This window comes from Pipra filicauda, unplaced genomic scaffold (assembly GCF_003945595.2).
Source record: "Pipra filicauda isolate LSUMZ 115617 unplaced genomic scaffold, ASM394559v2 scaffold42_size3861933_pilon, whole genome shotgun sequence".
Taxonomy (NCBI): Eukaryota; Metazoa; Chordata; class Aves; order Passeriformes; family Pipridae; genus Pipra; species Pipra filicauda.
The window spans coordinates 1,415,453-1,431,234 of record NW_024104565.1 but is presented as its reverse complement, the minus strand read 5'-3'; the positions used below and the strand labels follow the sequence as shown (position 1 = coordinate 1,431,234).

At 37.7% G+C, this 15,782-nt stretch overlaps 1 protein-coding gene across 3 annotated transcripts in view; it reads left to right on the top strand.

Annotated features, from left to right (window-relative positions):
* The window catches only part of MTHFD1L (methylenetetrahydrofolate dehydrogenase (NADP+ dependent) 1 like), a 148,684-nt gene that overhangs the window by 20,237 nt on the left and 112,665 nt on the right, over window positions 1-15,782 (top strand). The window contains exons 9-13 of one of the 3 annotated variants that reach the window (XM_039385704.1): window positions 179-258; window positions 983-1,080; window positions 5,418-5,591; window positions 13,745-13,881; window positions 15,124-15,170. In XM_039385704.1, coding sequence (XP_039241638.1) covers window positions 179-258; window positions 983-1,080; window positions 5,418-5,591; window positions 13,745-13,881; window positions 15,124-15,170 — 536 coding nt within the window. The other 2 variants (XM_027733873.2, XM_039385705.1) reach the window with 2 other exon arrangements.

Below are 15,782 nucleotides of genomic sequence, written 5' to 3'. Positions count from 1 at the left end.
CATCCTTGTGGGGGATTTCATTTGAAGTATTAAGTAAGCCACCTATAATTTTGTCAGTAACATTGTTAAATTTCAAGTCAACATTCAGAAATTTTTTATTTGGACATGACTTTCAAATACACATGCTCCCACTCACAAAAGCTTTGTGATTTATTAGTGCAATACTTATATTTTACAGAGAAATGCAACTATGGTCAGCAAAACACCTCTGCTGCAGAAAACGCTGTTGGTTCTCTTGCAATAGCAATGAGAATGCAGGTTAGTGTAACTTTTGTGTTGCAGATTTATTGCTCTTTCTGTAATCTCTAGAAATTGCTTCTACAGTTTAGATTTTAACTTTTGTTTTGCTCTTTTGAACACCTTACCTGCCTCCCATTTTAATAGCAACTCTTAATCAGATTAATGTAATGCCTACTACATTTAATTAGAGAAAGGTAAATTAAAAATGAAATGTTATAATTCTGGTGAATACAGTAAAGCTTGGCAGAAGCACTTGTATCAATAGACTAATGTCACTTATTCTGGTAAGACAGTGAAGATTAATTATATCTGTCCGTACTTTTGTGTCATCATGTATAGAGGGGTTCAAAAGTTTGTTACTTAATGTGGAAGCAGCATAAGTCAGTCAATGAACAATTAGTATAAGTCAGTCAGTGAACAATTAGTATCTTCCATTATTTTTATGGTGTGAGAGAAGACTAGTAATTCTCCATCTTACCGGAATAAAATCTCCACGTGCCTAATTAGAGACTTTTTTCTGCCCACTTACGTGTTAATGGAGTTTTGTTTTGTTTTGAAACGTGGTCAAACAATATGACAGTGTTTTTGTCCTAAAACCATGAAATGGAAAGATTTTTAAGTTTGGGGTTTTTTGTTAGCCTTTGCAGTAGAAGTTATTTCAACATACTCTTGAGATAGTTTGAAATTAGTGTTCAGCATTTATGATGCAACTGGTGTGTGCTGTTTCCTTGTTTAAAACCAGAACATGGTAAAAACCATGGAGCGATGGATCCAGTCCCATCAGTACAGGAAGTGGAACCTGCACTGCTTGAAACTGCAGCCCCTCTCCCCAGTGCCCAGGTAATAAGTGCTTTTAAAGAACTAAAATTTAATAAAATATTTAAAGAGTGGGCAAGTGTTAAATGTGACAGTGTTAAACGTGACAAATGTAAAAATGGCCCATGCCTAATTAATTTTTAATGTTATGTGAACTACATGTTGTGCTATTCTCTTGTATGCCTCATTGGGACCATATCCTTCTGTTTTCTATCAATTTTTACTTTTATGATGTGCATTGGCGTCGAGCTTTGTTTAATGAAGACCTATAGCTGGAAGGTTTTGTTGAGGAAAGGAGTTGAAGCTTTCTGCAACATCAACAGAAATAAAAAATATGTGAAGTTCCTAATGGCTAAACCCTAATGTAGGAAGGTGTTTAGTTAAGGCTCAGCGATTTCAGTGACATTTGAGTTTGTATTTATTTCCTTCCCTCAGCAGAAGTACTTTCTTCAGCATTAGACTTTTAAATTCCTCTGTGGGTGTGAAAACCAGGGAGCATATTTATTCTCATAACCAGAATCTTTTCAATCAGTTCCTGTCATTCACCTCCCAAGGCCCATGTCAGGCCACAGGGATTTCAGGTCTGCCTTGGCACAGCTACTGACATCTCTGACATTTAGAGCAGCCTGAGCCCTTTACTGTGCTAAAGTGCTTTGCTACTTGTTGGTTATGTTGGCTGATGGAGGGAGGAACTGAGTACTTGAGGTGAGATTCTGCCAGGAGAGTGTTGAAATTTTTTTGTGCTTATTTGTATGCCTGCTTCTTGGCCATGGAGACCCTGAAGGGACCTCACTTCAGAAAGTCAGAGAGAGCTGGGACTGCTTAGCCTGGAGGATAGGAGGCTCTGAAGGATCTTATCAGTGTGTATAAATACAATGTACAATAATACAAGGAAAACCAAGCCAGGCTCTTTTCAGCGGTGCCCGGTGACAGGACCAGAGGCGATGGGCACAAACTGAAACACAGGAAGCTCCATGAACATCAGGAAACACTTTTTCACTGTGAGGTTGACCAAACTTTGACACAGATTGTCCAGGGAGGTTGTGGAGAGTCCATCATAGGAGATATTCAAAAGCCACCTAGACACAGTCCTGGGCAACTAGATGTCCCTACATGAGCAGGGGGTTGGAGCAAATGACCTCCAGAGGTCCCTTCCAACCTCAGCCACTCAGTGATTCTGTAATTCTGAGTCCTACTGCTGTGTTTTGGGAAAGCTGAAACCAAATGTTTTCTTCTCTAAGCATTTTGATTCACTTTTCACTGTTTTCTTACAGCAGTTGAATGGCAATGGACACAGTTGTAGTTTAAAACAGAGATGCCAAAAGAATTAGTTTTCTGTTGTATCCAGGGGCACAAGGGGGAAGAAATGCTTGTGCTTTTCCTGGGCCAGCATGTTCAATTTCTAGAACTAAAGCCAGAAAAAACTAGCCTTAAATAATACAGTTAAAAGTTAAAGTATGTGATGTCATGAGTATGATGGTAAAAAAAACCCTGGAAAAACATTATTCCCAACCCTCTCTACAACACTGTGTGTTTAGTACATAAATAATTACATAATTAATATATAATGGCATATAATATAACCAGTAATAGGACTTGCATTTTTCTGTTAACTCTATAGCTTTATGTCTTTTTTTCTTTAAATGTAAAGAAACCCTTCAGATGGAAAGTATCCTGTAATAAAATGTAATCTTGCAGTAATAAACCACGTTGTGTGGAAACAGATGGAGTTTTCATTGAAAATGAGGCAAAGTTGCTTAAGCACTAAAACTAAGAACATCTGCTTTTTGATTTCTGTGAGATCTGGGTGTTAATTGAAGTATTTCCAAATCTATTGGATATGGAATGGAAAATTTTCTTACAAATATGCAGTAAAAAAAACCCCAGCACACAGGTGAGTAGATGTAGAGCCTTCCCCCATCTTTTACGTTTTCCTGCATTTTTTAAATTATCACTTACCATTGTCAGTGGTGGACTTCTTGCCTAACAATTTTCATTCATGCAGAAGAAACACTATTGCGCATTTCCAGTAATACTGAATAATGTAACTTATTGAGTAATTCTGTTATTTCTAATATAGAGAATATATTGTCAGACTAAAAGAACCATCTACAAATCTAGATTTCTAAATGCTAGTTGTAACCAAATCTTTTCATTTCCTGTGTTTTAGGAAAAACATTTACCAGAAATAATAGACGAGATACAAACATTTCATATGTTTTGTATAGCCCCAGTAGTAGTTAACATATAAATATAAATTCACTGTTAAATTATGCCTTTTATCATTTTATTGCTTGTATCAGTGTTCAACCTGTCATTAAAAGGATTCTAAGTTGTTAAAAGTCTGGTTGCTTTGAAGGTTTTTGGGGGAATTTCAATGGGAAAATGATGACAGCAGTGGTTTTACCAAGGGATAACTGTTAGCATCCACTGTCAATTTTACTTCTAAAAATATATCTAATTTTAATTTATCTAGAATTTCTTTACCTTTTTATTTATTTATAAATGTTCAACTTGGTTAGTTTCACTTCTTCCACTTTTTGCTGGTACTGATACCTCCAGATTGGGAAAAGCCTCGTTGTTTCTTCCAGGAGAAGAGGAGGAGGAAATGAGGGAAATAGGAAGCGCTGAGGTTGCTGCAGGGAGTCCTGATAGTCTGGCCTGAGATTTGAAATAATAGCTTCTGTCTTTTAGTAAAGAGGCCAATATATTTAATAGGAGCTAAGAAAGGCAAATTAACTTTGTCATTTTAGTCTACATCCTTCTCCTCTTGTCAAATGCATCAATTACTTGATGAATAGAATAGTCACCCTGAAAATTTTCTGTGCTTAAATCTTTAAGGGACCACACTGTCATCAACTTACCAATAGTTTTCTGGGACTTTATATAGAAAGTTCTCAATGAAAACTTGAGATATTCTTTGCCATGTGATGTTTGAAAGCCGCTCCATCTTCTGTTCATGTTACATTTTTATTACTAGTTGTGCTTGAAGTAATGCATAAGAAAGTCAAAGGTATATCTTTCTATGAAAGAGGATGAGCTTAGTATGTCTTTGAAAGAAAGTGGATTCCAGGTTAGTGCTGTGATTGAGTAACTTCTTGTCCTGTAGTACTGGATTATGTCATTGCTTGGATGGATGGTTTCTGGATTTCACTTAGCTGCTGCAGGGTGCAGAAGTGGGCTACTTGAGAATTATAATTGAATAATGGTCCCAGTTTAGGATGTCCTCTGAGAATTGCGAGCAATTAAGTTGGCACAGACTGGTCATTTGCTGGTGGATGCAGAAAACAGCCAAAGTCCACACACAGAGCTGAGATCTGCCAGTAGTTTTGTGTTCATTGGTGGATACTTAAGGTCTTGCAGACTGTTTGAAAGTTCAGGACATTAGCTTTGATACCGTTGCCAGATTCTATCTTTAAAAATACTGTAATCAACTGAAACTACAGGAAGGAATTTAGCCTGGTTAGGCTGAAAGTATTTTTGAAGTTGCCAAAGGAGACAACTCCTCACATCTTGTGTGCTGGGTCCTGGGCTTCACTGCTGCAGGAGCTTACAGCTGCCAAACGCTTATGTGGACATAATGGGCAACTAGGTCAAACTCCCAAATGAAAAATCCATAAAGGAGTATTAAAGACCCCTGGTGGTTTAGGTCAGGAATTCCAAATACAGTAGTGTCCCCTAGCCTACAGCCACCTCCCCTCAGGTAATCTGTGATGTGTGCTTGCCTCAACTGCCACTCACAGTCCTTGCTGGAGATATTCATAAGCTCACTGGATGTCTGGCCTGAGCCCTGTACTTTAAACTCCTCCTTTGTGACCATGCTTAGTTTAGCTGTGTTTTAGAAGAGCATGAGCTGGTCTTCAAATGCCTTGTTTCCATTGGTGCCCTCATCGGGGACTAGCGAGGCTGAGCTTGCATGGCGCTCAGGTATAGCTAATGTGTTTGTGTGACTCTTGGCCAAGGAATGTCTGCACTTTTCAGTAAATTGTATGCGCTGAAATATGCTGCGAGGGAGGAGAAGAGAAAGAAAAACAAAACCAGAAACATCCATTCCAGTGGGACATGCTTGAGCATCCAGCAGACATGTCTCTAGCTTGATATGAAAGCATTACGTAATATTTGGAGTCTGATTAAACGAGAGAACTCTGTGAAATTGTAACAATTAACAAACACTGCATGTGATTTTCAATGTTATATTAGGTGTTAGCTAATATTTAGGTTTGGTTAATAAAATGTGAGAGAGGATTGAAAAACTCATTACAGTAACTCCATTGTTGGATTATTTGCTGTTGTTTTGTGCTCTGTCATCGACCACCTAAGCTGAGAGAAATCTCCTGTCTCCTATTTGTTTTCCTTTCCAGTGATATTGAGATTTCCCGAGCACAGAGTCCAAAAGCTGTTGATGTACTTGCCAAGGAGATAGGATTGCTTACAGATGAAATTGAAATCTATGGCCAAACCAAAGCCAAAGTACGTTTGTCCCTGCTGGAAAGGTTAAAGGATCAGCCAGATGGAAAATATGTTCTAGTTGCTGGGTAAGAATGCACTGTAACATCATTAGTGTCCGCTCTTTCCACTCATATTAATATAAACATGCAACTTACATCTTTTTTTTATACACTGCACAAATAAGAATCCTGAATGTTTTCATCTGTATGTTGCTCTGTTCTGAAAGTGAGCAGATTTTGAACTTTTTTGAAGTAACACAGCTTTTCTTCCAAACTGTTATTACTGAAGTAAAGTATATTTTATAAAAGGTAGTTTGTTCTATGATTCTGTGAAATGTTATGTGTTGGTGCATGGAGTTTTTCTTACTGTTTTATCAGAATTTTAATTGTGTAACTTGGATATTTAAGGCTGCTTGTATTGTGTCTGTTTATAAACAAATGTTAACAGAAGCTACATGCTAATCTGTTGATATTAACAATAAATACTTTTATATTGAAGAACAGATTACAAAGTTTAAAAAGCCACGTTTTTTCTCTGAAATGTAGACATGTCTCCAGGCAGGCTTATCCTGCTTACTGTTCCCACGATTCTAGCAAATGCTAAGCTCAGCAGGAATTATGCACTTCTCTTCTGAAGAGCTTCGGGTTTTTCTTGCGTTCAGTGACACAGTTTTTTCATTCACCTAGTTTACTAAGTGGAAACTTCTACCCGTGAACAAATGTAGGTTTTCATTAATATTTAAATTGCAATGTGTTGTTTATATTCTGCGTTAGTCTATATGGTTACTTCCTTTTAAGTAAAACCACTCAGGTTTAAAATACAGTTTTAGGCTAATCCAGAAGGAGAAGGCTGTTCTTAACTGCCTTGATCTACTGATTCCTCACCTCGGCTAGTGTTTCACAAACTGTTTACTTTACTGTCTTCTTGCGGAGACACAGTGGATTTCTGGCACTGTCTGAGATGGAGCCGTTGTAGACTGAGAGACCTGGTGTTACAAAGCTGAGGCAAGCTATGAAGCTTTCTTCAAAGCTGTGTGATAGAAGTGCAGCATATAAAGATGTTCTTGGGGATGCTGGAGCAGTTAAGAGAAGGAAGTAAATGCTGGTTGAGCTTGGTTTCTTTTGGTAGACTTTTATTTTGGTTTGGGGTTTTTTTGCTGCATTGGAGAAACAAAAACGTGTTCAGCATTTGGGTGAGTTTGAAGTTGCTACCATGTATTTTCATGCTCGTGTTGTCAGCGCCATCAACTGGGCACCATACTGCAGGCTGAACCAGGCTTCTCTATCAACAAACCTTTCATAGAAGCAGAGGTTATTTGAAAATGTCTGGAGATGCAAGATAGCACGTTGCAATGCCCCATTCAGGTGGATTTTAGTTGTGTCAGATTGTTCACACAAGTGCTTACGTTTCTTCACACTGCTTTGTCTCCCTGTCTTCTACAAAGAAGGTGTTTCAAGCAATTTTTGTAACAGAAGAAAGCCTATATACATGTGGAAGAAATGCAGAAGTTTTGACTAGCAAGATGAACAGATGGCAACAAATAGAAAATTGTATCTTCTTAAGTTGATATAATATGTACAAATACTGAATGGTGTTTCACAAACAAGCGGCTGAGTTTGGTGCCTACACAACCTGATGATGCAATATGTTGCTATTTTTAACATCTCTGAAGTCGTTGAATCTGGTGGGGTTAGTACAAAGCCACATCTGCTGCAGGAGGAGTGCTATATAGCAAGGTAGCTATGACAGTGGGAACATTCTTCTGAGAGAGTTCAAAGCTTGACTTCGAAATATTTTACATATAAAATATACATATAATGTGTGTCTGTATGCTCTCAGCTGTTCTCATTTCCTGAAATAACTGTAGCAGACAACAATGATGTTAAGAAAAGCAGGGAACTCTATCTGATGAGGAGATGTTCAGTACAATGAAAATCGAGTATCACTGAAGTGTGGAAATCAGGGAGTGAAATAGTATCCTCACTTGCCTTCGTTCTCTGCCTGCCAAGGCAAGGTCAACCAAAACCTGCCATTTGGATTATTGTGTTTGTTCACAATAACCAAAGATATTTAGAAATTCTTTTAGAATGATGCAGTATAGGTCTTCAGAATAAATTTTCAGTGGTTCAGAGGAAACATTTAAAATATATGCTTATACTTCAGGTTATTTGACCGGGCAGAAATATTTATAATGTATGATGGGAACTTTGCATATGTGAAGGGAGTGTAAAGTGTGTGTGTGTGTATTCAGCAAACTACAAAATCTCCAACCTCCATCCGTGATGCAGCCAGCAACATTTGAGCCTGTAATTGCACATTTTGGTTTAAATGTTTCACAGTGTCTAGGAATTAAAAATATTTGCTGCAAATGCTCTTCTAGTTTATTCCTGGTATGCTAGAGACCAAACTTGGTGTTCTGAACAGTAAAATGCAACTAAAATGTACCTCTTTATCTGTAAAGATGGCTGTATTTATAGCTTTTTTAAAAGTTACCACTAACTTCAAAGTCTTTTTTGTTCTTTCTAAATGCAAACAAATATATTTAAGTGCCTCATCCAATACAAACTTGTATGCTGAAAAATTGCAGATTGATTAACAGATCATGTCACACAAAAATAGGATGAAGACTTTATTTCTTCATAACTTTCATTCTGTTCTGTATGGAGAGCATTTCTTTCACTTCTTTTCGTTCCTGCTTTTTTATTGTCTCTGTGTTTGGCTTGTTACAGGGCTCGTGTTAAGACACCGTAGGGACAGAGTCATGAGTTGCCATGTAGTAATTGGTTCTTGGGCATTAACTGCCTATATACAGGCTTTTAGTGTGCTAAATAGTATGTCGCTGGATATGTTAACACAAACTACCTCCACTTATTGCAAACTGAAAGCATGCAAATGAATGAAGCTTGTGCATGACCTACTAGCTAAGTTTAGTGCTCGGGGTAACTTAATCATGCATTCAAGAATGTAGATAGCATATTTGCAAACACAATATGAAATTACAGCTAAAATTTGCTAGAGCGTATGTGTGTATGTATTGCAACATTTTGTTTCTAAGTGCTCTAGTGGTGTGGCTTTTACCAGATAATTCTGGAAACTCATTCACTTCAAAAATGCAAGATGAGGAATAATAGAATGTGGGAAAATTATGAAATATGATGCTGCTTTTAGCAAGAAGAGTACTAGGTTTTGAATGCTGGAAAATTTAAAATCAGTACTTTCCCCCTAGCAGTAATAGATTGTTCTGTGATGAACTACCTTTTCAGTAAGGTAGGAAAATAAATACTGACTTAATGCCTTGTACAAGCTGTATGATGGTAAATACTTTGGGGATACAGTTTTCAGATCTGGAATTGCATTTAGCTTCTGAGAGGTGTGTATTGGATTGTATTTCTGTTCACTGTGTTTCTTGGGCCACAAGGCACTTAAAAGCCAAGAAAAAGGGAAAACATATAATAAAGGAAAAATACAGGGAAGAATAAGAGGGGAAAATAACCCTCTGTTGATGCACTGAATTGTCTGACAGTCCAAAGCAAAGTCATAGTTGAGACAGTTTGTCAGGTATTCGTCATGTCATTGCACAGCTCCTGATTGGGATTACCTTGGATGAGGCTTTAGCGGCTTTTAAGAGTTTGTAGTTGAGGGTTCCTCGGTCTGTTCCTGTCTTTGTTCAGTCATTTTATCTTCACAGTGATATCTGTGCTTTTATATTTGGAAGTTCCAGTCCCACATGAAGATGCCACTGCAATGGTGTCACCTCGTTGAGGTGACAGTAGTTGCAACACTTCTGTGCTCAGAAATATATTTCTGACAGTTGTAATCTTGGATGGGATATGTATGTAAGTGGCCTCCATAGGCTGGTTTCCATGTGGATCACAGGAATTATGGGCTTATTAAAATCTTTGAAGCTGCTGATACCTATAAGTCTAAGGTAGGAAATTTAAAGAGAATTGTCACATATCCAGTAAAGTTCTTGCTGGAGTCACAACGGCTGGCATAGCCCTTGTGAGGAAGTTACAGAATCTCCCTGTTTGTTTATTTTCTCTTTGGGAGACCTCATGTAGCTTTCCCACAGAAACAGCTCTGCTGTAAGCTAATGTGATGTATAACAAACAAACAAAAAGTCTGCATATTCTTATCTTTGTTTTGGTATACATAAAGAGAGAAGGCTTTCAGTGTTGTGGAAAACTTACTTAGCCAAGGAGCTGATGACTGCTTGGTAGTTGGCAAAGTAAGTTTTAAGGAGGAAAATGATGGTGGGGTTTCTATGTTTTGATTGAAAACATATTAAAGAAATTTGAAGAATAATGCAAATGGCTGTAAAAGTCTCTTGAAATTCAATAAAATTTACTGCATTTTAAAGAAGATTTCTCCTGGAAATCTTGCACGTTGCACAAGTGAGCTAAAGTTAGCCATTGGCAGTTGTAATTTTATACCCATGTGATAGAGTGACCTAAGCTACAAAAGTGTAGGTTCTGTAGTGTAGCCAGCAAAAATATTTCAGTGTCCACAAAACAGCTTAAGTTGATTATTGTATTTATAAAAACTGATCAAAGTAGACCAGGTACAAAAGGAAAGATGTTTTAAATAAGTATTCCAAGGGAAATTGTTGGAATAAAATTTTCTTTTAATTTCAGACTTTTGTTTTGTTTTTCTTTTAACTAATATTTAAAGCTGAGGTTTAGAGCTGGTGCAGAGTATATCAGTGCACTGGAAATTCAGCAGAGGTAAGATCTCTTCCTGTTAGTTTAATCAATGAGCAATGGTGTGTTTCTGGTTTTGGTTTTTGGAAAAAGATCTGTCTTACAGAAAATTCACAGGGCTTTCTGGCTCATTTTACCTATCGTTTTAGAATAGGCCAGTCAAGTTACAAGAGCATTTTAGTAATGTTGCACTTGATTGTGTGTTATCTTCTGTGACAAATAGATACTATCCTTCATGCTACTACCAATGTGCCTTCTTGGTTATGTATTTGTCTATTCTAGTTTCCTTTCCTTTACTGGATAGAAGGCTACATCTTTGATTTGGCTTGTTTCGTAAGAGTTGTAAAGAGTCCCTGCCTTGCTGTGCATGCCAGGTCAGCCACCTGCCATGTTTTGAGCTGCAACTGAGTAAATAATTTAGTGATGGTGTCTCTGAATTCTCTTGAATGTGAGCTTCATGTGTCTGATACTCAGAAATAGAGATAGCCACCAATAGGAAGCATTGCAAATACAAGTTGTTCCGTTAGTAATATAGACGTTGTGTGCACTGAGTTTTTGGGGTTTGTGTAAAGTTCTTTACTGGTAACTTCCAGTAAACAATTATAGGTGACTCTTTCATAGTAGAATAGTTTGCTTTTTGGTGTTTTGCTTTTGTTGCTTTTCCTTTTTGTTTTGTTGTTATTGTTTCCAAATAATTAATAGCTAAATAGTTTTTACTTTCTTAAGTCTTTGAGTGCAGTAATGTCTCAGGATTACTCATAAATCTGGCTTTAAGAGGATCAAGTAAATGAGATGAGGACAATAGACAAAAATTAATGAGATAGTAGGAGAACAAGGGGTAAGAAGAAACAATGCTAGGAATGATTTGAATGGGTTTTGGGAAACCAGTGTTAGAACAGTAGTCAGAAGAGTGAAACTGGTAGCGAAAGTGATTTTAACCTGGCTGTGGTGCTCTGAAAGAAGCATGTTTGTACAAAAGTAAGAATCCTAGGACAAAAAAGAGATGGCAAAAATAGTGATGGAAAAACTGGAAGCTGTTGTGGCAACAGTAAAACCCTGAGGGCTCCCTGTCCTGACAATGTAGAGATTAAAAGTATCCATTCTTCTGGGAACTGCAAGCTTGAAAGTAAAAGAAATGAAGTAGGCTTCTATGCTACTGCAGTAGATCAGAAGGAAATAGGAAGTCCAAGTACAGATAAAAGATGACAGGGACTAAAACCACTTTTGAGAGCAGATAAAAGATATGCTCCAATTCTCCCACCTTTTGTTGGCTCTACACGGGTATTTTGCTAAAATTCTGTGAATTCCTTTTAAGTCAAAGGAGTGCCATTCTAGGATGATGAAATAGCCTGGACAGTAAGTTATTGACAATGTTTTAGAGTTTGATGGTTGGTGAACACAATGTTATAATGTGGAAAAAAATTACTAAAACCAAATGCCTACATTAAGTAACCCATGTAATACATGGTCATATAAGAGCAGTTCAAGGTGAAGAGTCTTAGCTCAGGGGTTCTCTTATAGATGTGCTAAACTGCATTGATTTCACTGGAACTTTAGTTAAAACACTACTTTTCTAAATAGGAAATTCTTTTCCTAGAACAGTATGAAGTTGTTAATTTGGCTTGCCTCCTGTTGCCCAAATTTTTCCAGACATGCCTAACAAAGGTTTCTTTTAAAAAAAAAAAAAAAAAAAAAAAAAAAAAAAAAAAAAAAAAAAAAAAAAAAAAAAAAAAAGCCCTGGATCTGATGCTGCTGTAAAAGATAGATTTGTGAAAAGTTGGTGTTTCTCATCTGTTTACATTTGTGGGACAAAGAATGGCTTTTGCCAATCTGTGAACTTACTGAACTAAGCTGAATCTTATGATTATGCTAATGCTTTTATGCCATTTGAATTGTGATCTGAGGCTAGCAATATCTTGGAAAAATTACTGGTTGGGAAAGGAAGTGTTTCTAATTAGATTTAGATATTTTAGCTCAAATTTTGAAGAGGTCATAGGATAAGGGTTCCCCTTTCACTACGATGTGTGTGCATGCTTGTATTTCTTTGGGAATGAACATTAGTTCTTCTTAACATCAGCTTCACCAAAGTACTTCTCTGCAGGTAGAGAAGGCAGCAAAGATACGAATGGTTACACTTTGCCATACAGTAGGTTTTGTGAAAATGATGTGAGTGGAAAAAGGACTGGGGTGGGGCTTTTGTCTTTTGCCAGTCAGAAAAAGATATACTGTGCCTAAAATGAATCATCTGAATGCAGTTCATACTTCAACGAGGAAAAACAGAAAGAGGAGTAAAACCCTAGCACCCCTACACAATTTTAACATCATTATGGCTAGGCTTCGCGAAGGAAGATTTAGGAAGGCTCTATCCACGTTTGTTACAAGCTTGCTGGTGGCTAATGAGGCCAATACGAGACAGACATATCCGATTGCAAAAGGCACAGCAGAAAGACTCCTTAGATGGTGTATTCTGCAAGACACGATTCTTTCTGTGTTGTCTTTTCTCCTCGAGAGTGATCCTGCGTGCGTTCTCAAAGGAGACAGCTGCGTTATAGATGGTGTGTCTCCAGGCCTCCCGATTTGAGGCCAGAGTAGACCAGTTATGTTGACCAAATCAAGCAATTTTAACATGGATCATAAACAAGTGAGATGATGTTGGAAGTAGGAAGAACATCACTTAAACTGCGATGTCTCTCGTTCACTGAAGGCTGATAAGTTTTCTACTTGCAAAATCAGCTGTCATTGTCCCTTCATTAAAGGGGCAAGAATCGAGTGTTCTCTAGGGACAAGAATATAGTGGAGGTTAGTGTCTTTGATTTGAGATTGGATATCTTTCTAAAATTCTATTCAGTTTGGTCTAGATGTGGGAGCTGTAGCATGATGCTTTTGAGCTTTTGTGTGGACTATGATTGTCATTGTCCCTTATCACCCTGAAATCTGCAAAAATATCATGAAACTCAAGTGTAAAATAAATCATGTTAAGTTGAATATAGTGAATTTTGTGACCTGTTTTATTTGAAAGGCAATTGATCTGTCATTGTTGAGGGTTATGATGACATGGAAGCTGGAGAGGGATAGTTGAGCTCTACAAACAAAAGTGTTGGTTATTTAATTTAAAATATTCTATTATTTCATTCAAAGTTTGAGCAGTGGAAATAAAAGATCTCATGCATTACTGCAGAAGAGTATTAATACATGCTTAGAGTATTGTGATGGATGGTTTGTTAATGAAACTGGTGAGATTTTTGTGCTGTAATAAAAATGTCTAAATTCAATATATTCTTTTTAGAACTTTTGCCAAAATAATCTTCTCTTTTTCTGCTATCATAGTAAATTGCTTAAATAGAAGACACATGTATATTAGCATTTCAGCTTGAGCTAGGGGCTAACATTGTGGCAGTATTTTTGTGAAGATAAAGTAATCTTATTGAAATTTGCTGTACAAATATTCTTCATTGAAATCAAAAGCTTTAGGTTCAGATATCCTTAGCCAGGCTGACATCAGCAAAGAATTTGATTAATCTTTTTTCTTGTTTTTCCAGAATAACCCCAACACCCCTAGGAGAGGGGAAAAGCACAGTCACAGTTGGTCTCGTTCAGGCACTTACTGCACACCTTAAAATTAATTCCTTTGCTTGTCTGAGACAACCTTCTCAAGGACCTACATTTGGAGTTAAAGGTACCTAACATTTGCAGAACCTATGACCTCTTTCAGATTAAAAGGAAATACAGCTTTTTTGTTTTTTCTTTTATTTCTTCTCTTTTAATTTCCTAATTACTTCACTCAGTGGATTGCCCGAGTGGTAGTATATTTGATTTTTTTAATATGTATGTAACTAATAGCTAAAGGTGTCTTGCACACAACTTCCTGTGCAAGGTTCATATCTATGTTCATGCACTCAGCGTGTATTGATAATGCAGATAAAGCCCAAATGTAATGAAAGGAAGAGGAACATATTAACCAGGAGGAATTTTGTGAGTACACACCCTTCCAGCCACCCCTCTACTTGGAGACTCTCTAAATATGTTCATAAGTGTTATTGTTTAATTATTCCTTGAGGAAGAGTCCATACTGGATATTTCCAATCAATACAACGAAATCATCAGTTGTGCATATGGTTCAGCTGTGTCAGCATCATATGTTTGGCTAGGTCTGAACTTCTTCTTTCTGTTCTCCTGAGCTGTCACCTCTAATCGTGGCCTGCTGCCTTTTTGCCTAGAAACCCTGAGGCCTGAGGGCCAGGTAAGACCAAGCCAGATTTCAAGCCTGTCTTCAATGCTGATAGGAAGTAATGCAATCCTTTTTTTTGCCATTTCTCAGCTGAAATTGGTGCCTAACGGGCACTCCCCATCTGCTCTACTTTGCTTTGCTGAAGTTTAAGTTAAAAAGTTTGATTTCAGCTGGAAGGCTCCTGGTGCTTGGTGCTTCTCAGCTGAGACTGGTGCATGTGAGTGCTTTAATCCCTCCACTCAACTTGTGCATAGGCTACAGCAGATTTCTTTGCCTGTCCCTGAGAGGCAGGGGGGAAGGAGCACTCAGGAGAGGGTGCGAAGATTTCATTCAGAAGCAGTTCTTGCTTGTGACTGCCATGTCTTTCCACCTAACAGCTGCATGTGCATGACTGTGTCCTAAATCTGGGCAAGAGCAGAGGGCAGCCCTTACGTAACCAAAGCCTGCGCCAGCCATCACGTGTAGGCTTTCATTTCAGATCTAGAATTCCCTTTTTACTATCTGCTGAAAAAAAACCAGCAAGGTTAAGGAAGTCCCGTTTATTTGAGAACATCACTGGTCTTTTTTGATAGAAATAAAAATACTGAAAATATGTCATCAACACTGTATGTTTCACTTTGTTTATTTAAAGATGGGGGTTTTTTTCAAAACCGGTGGGAGTCTGATGAGACCATATGCTTTCCTGTACAGGTGGAGCAGCTGGTGGTGGATACGCTCAAGTGATCCCCATGGAGGAGGTGAGACAGCCTCAACTTGCATTTTGTGATACACTTTAAGGAGCATGATGTTATTCAGTTGAAGGTCAGACTTGATGATTTTGGAGGTCTTTTCCAACCTTAATGATTATGTGATATTCACAGTGCTTGTTTGGAAATGTGTAACAGTTTCACCCTAAGAGAAGTCAAGGGCTTGCGTTGGTTGCTGTCACTACTCCTCCACAGTAGACTCTGAAGTGTCATTAAAACTGACTTTCTGACTTCCTCTGTCAGATTCATAGAAATACAGTACCTATGTAACACAAGTTTTAATTTAATCTAAGATGCTGATTTTGGAGTTTTCCATAAAACTTTGTTGGTCAAACAGTGTCATGCCTGTGAGGTTGTAAGATGTTCTGCAGCTAGCAGAAAGCTGACATACCAAAAGCCCCAAAGCCAGCATGCTTGGTGTGCTCTGGGGGAGATTCAGCAGTAATCTACACTTCTGGTCCAGGTCAATTAGTAATTACCAGCAGTAAACTGATTTAATATTAATTATGTGACACTGTAGCCCTTGGCTTCTCATTCTTGAATCATTTAGCAAAGAATGAAGATGTTTGTGGCTTTGTTTGACTAAGCTTAGGGTAGTTTACC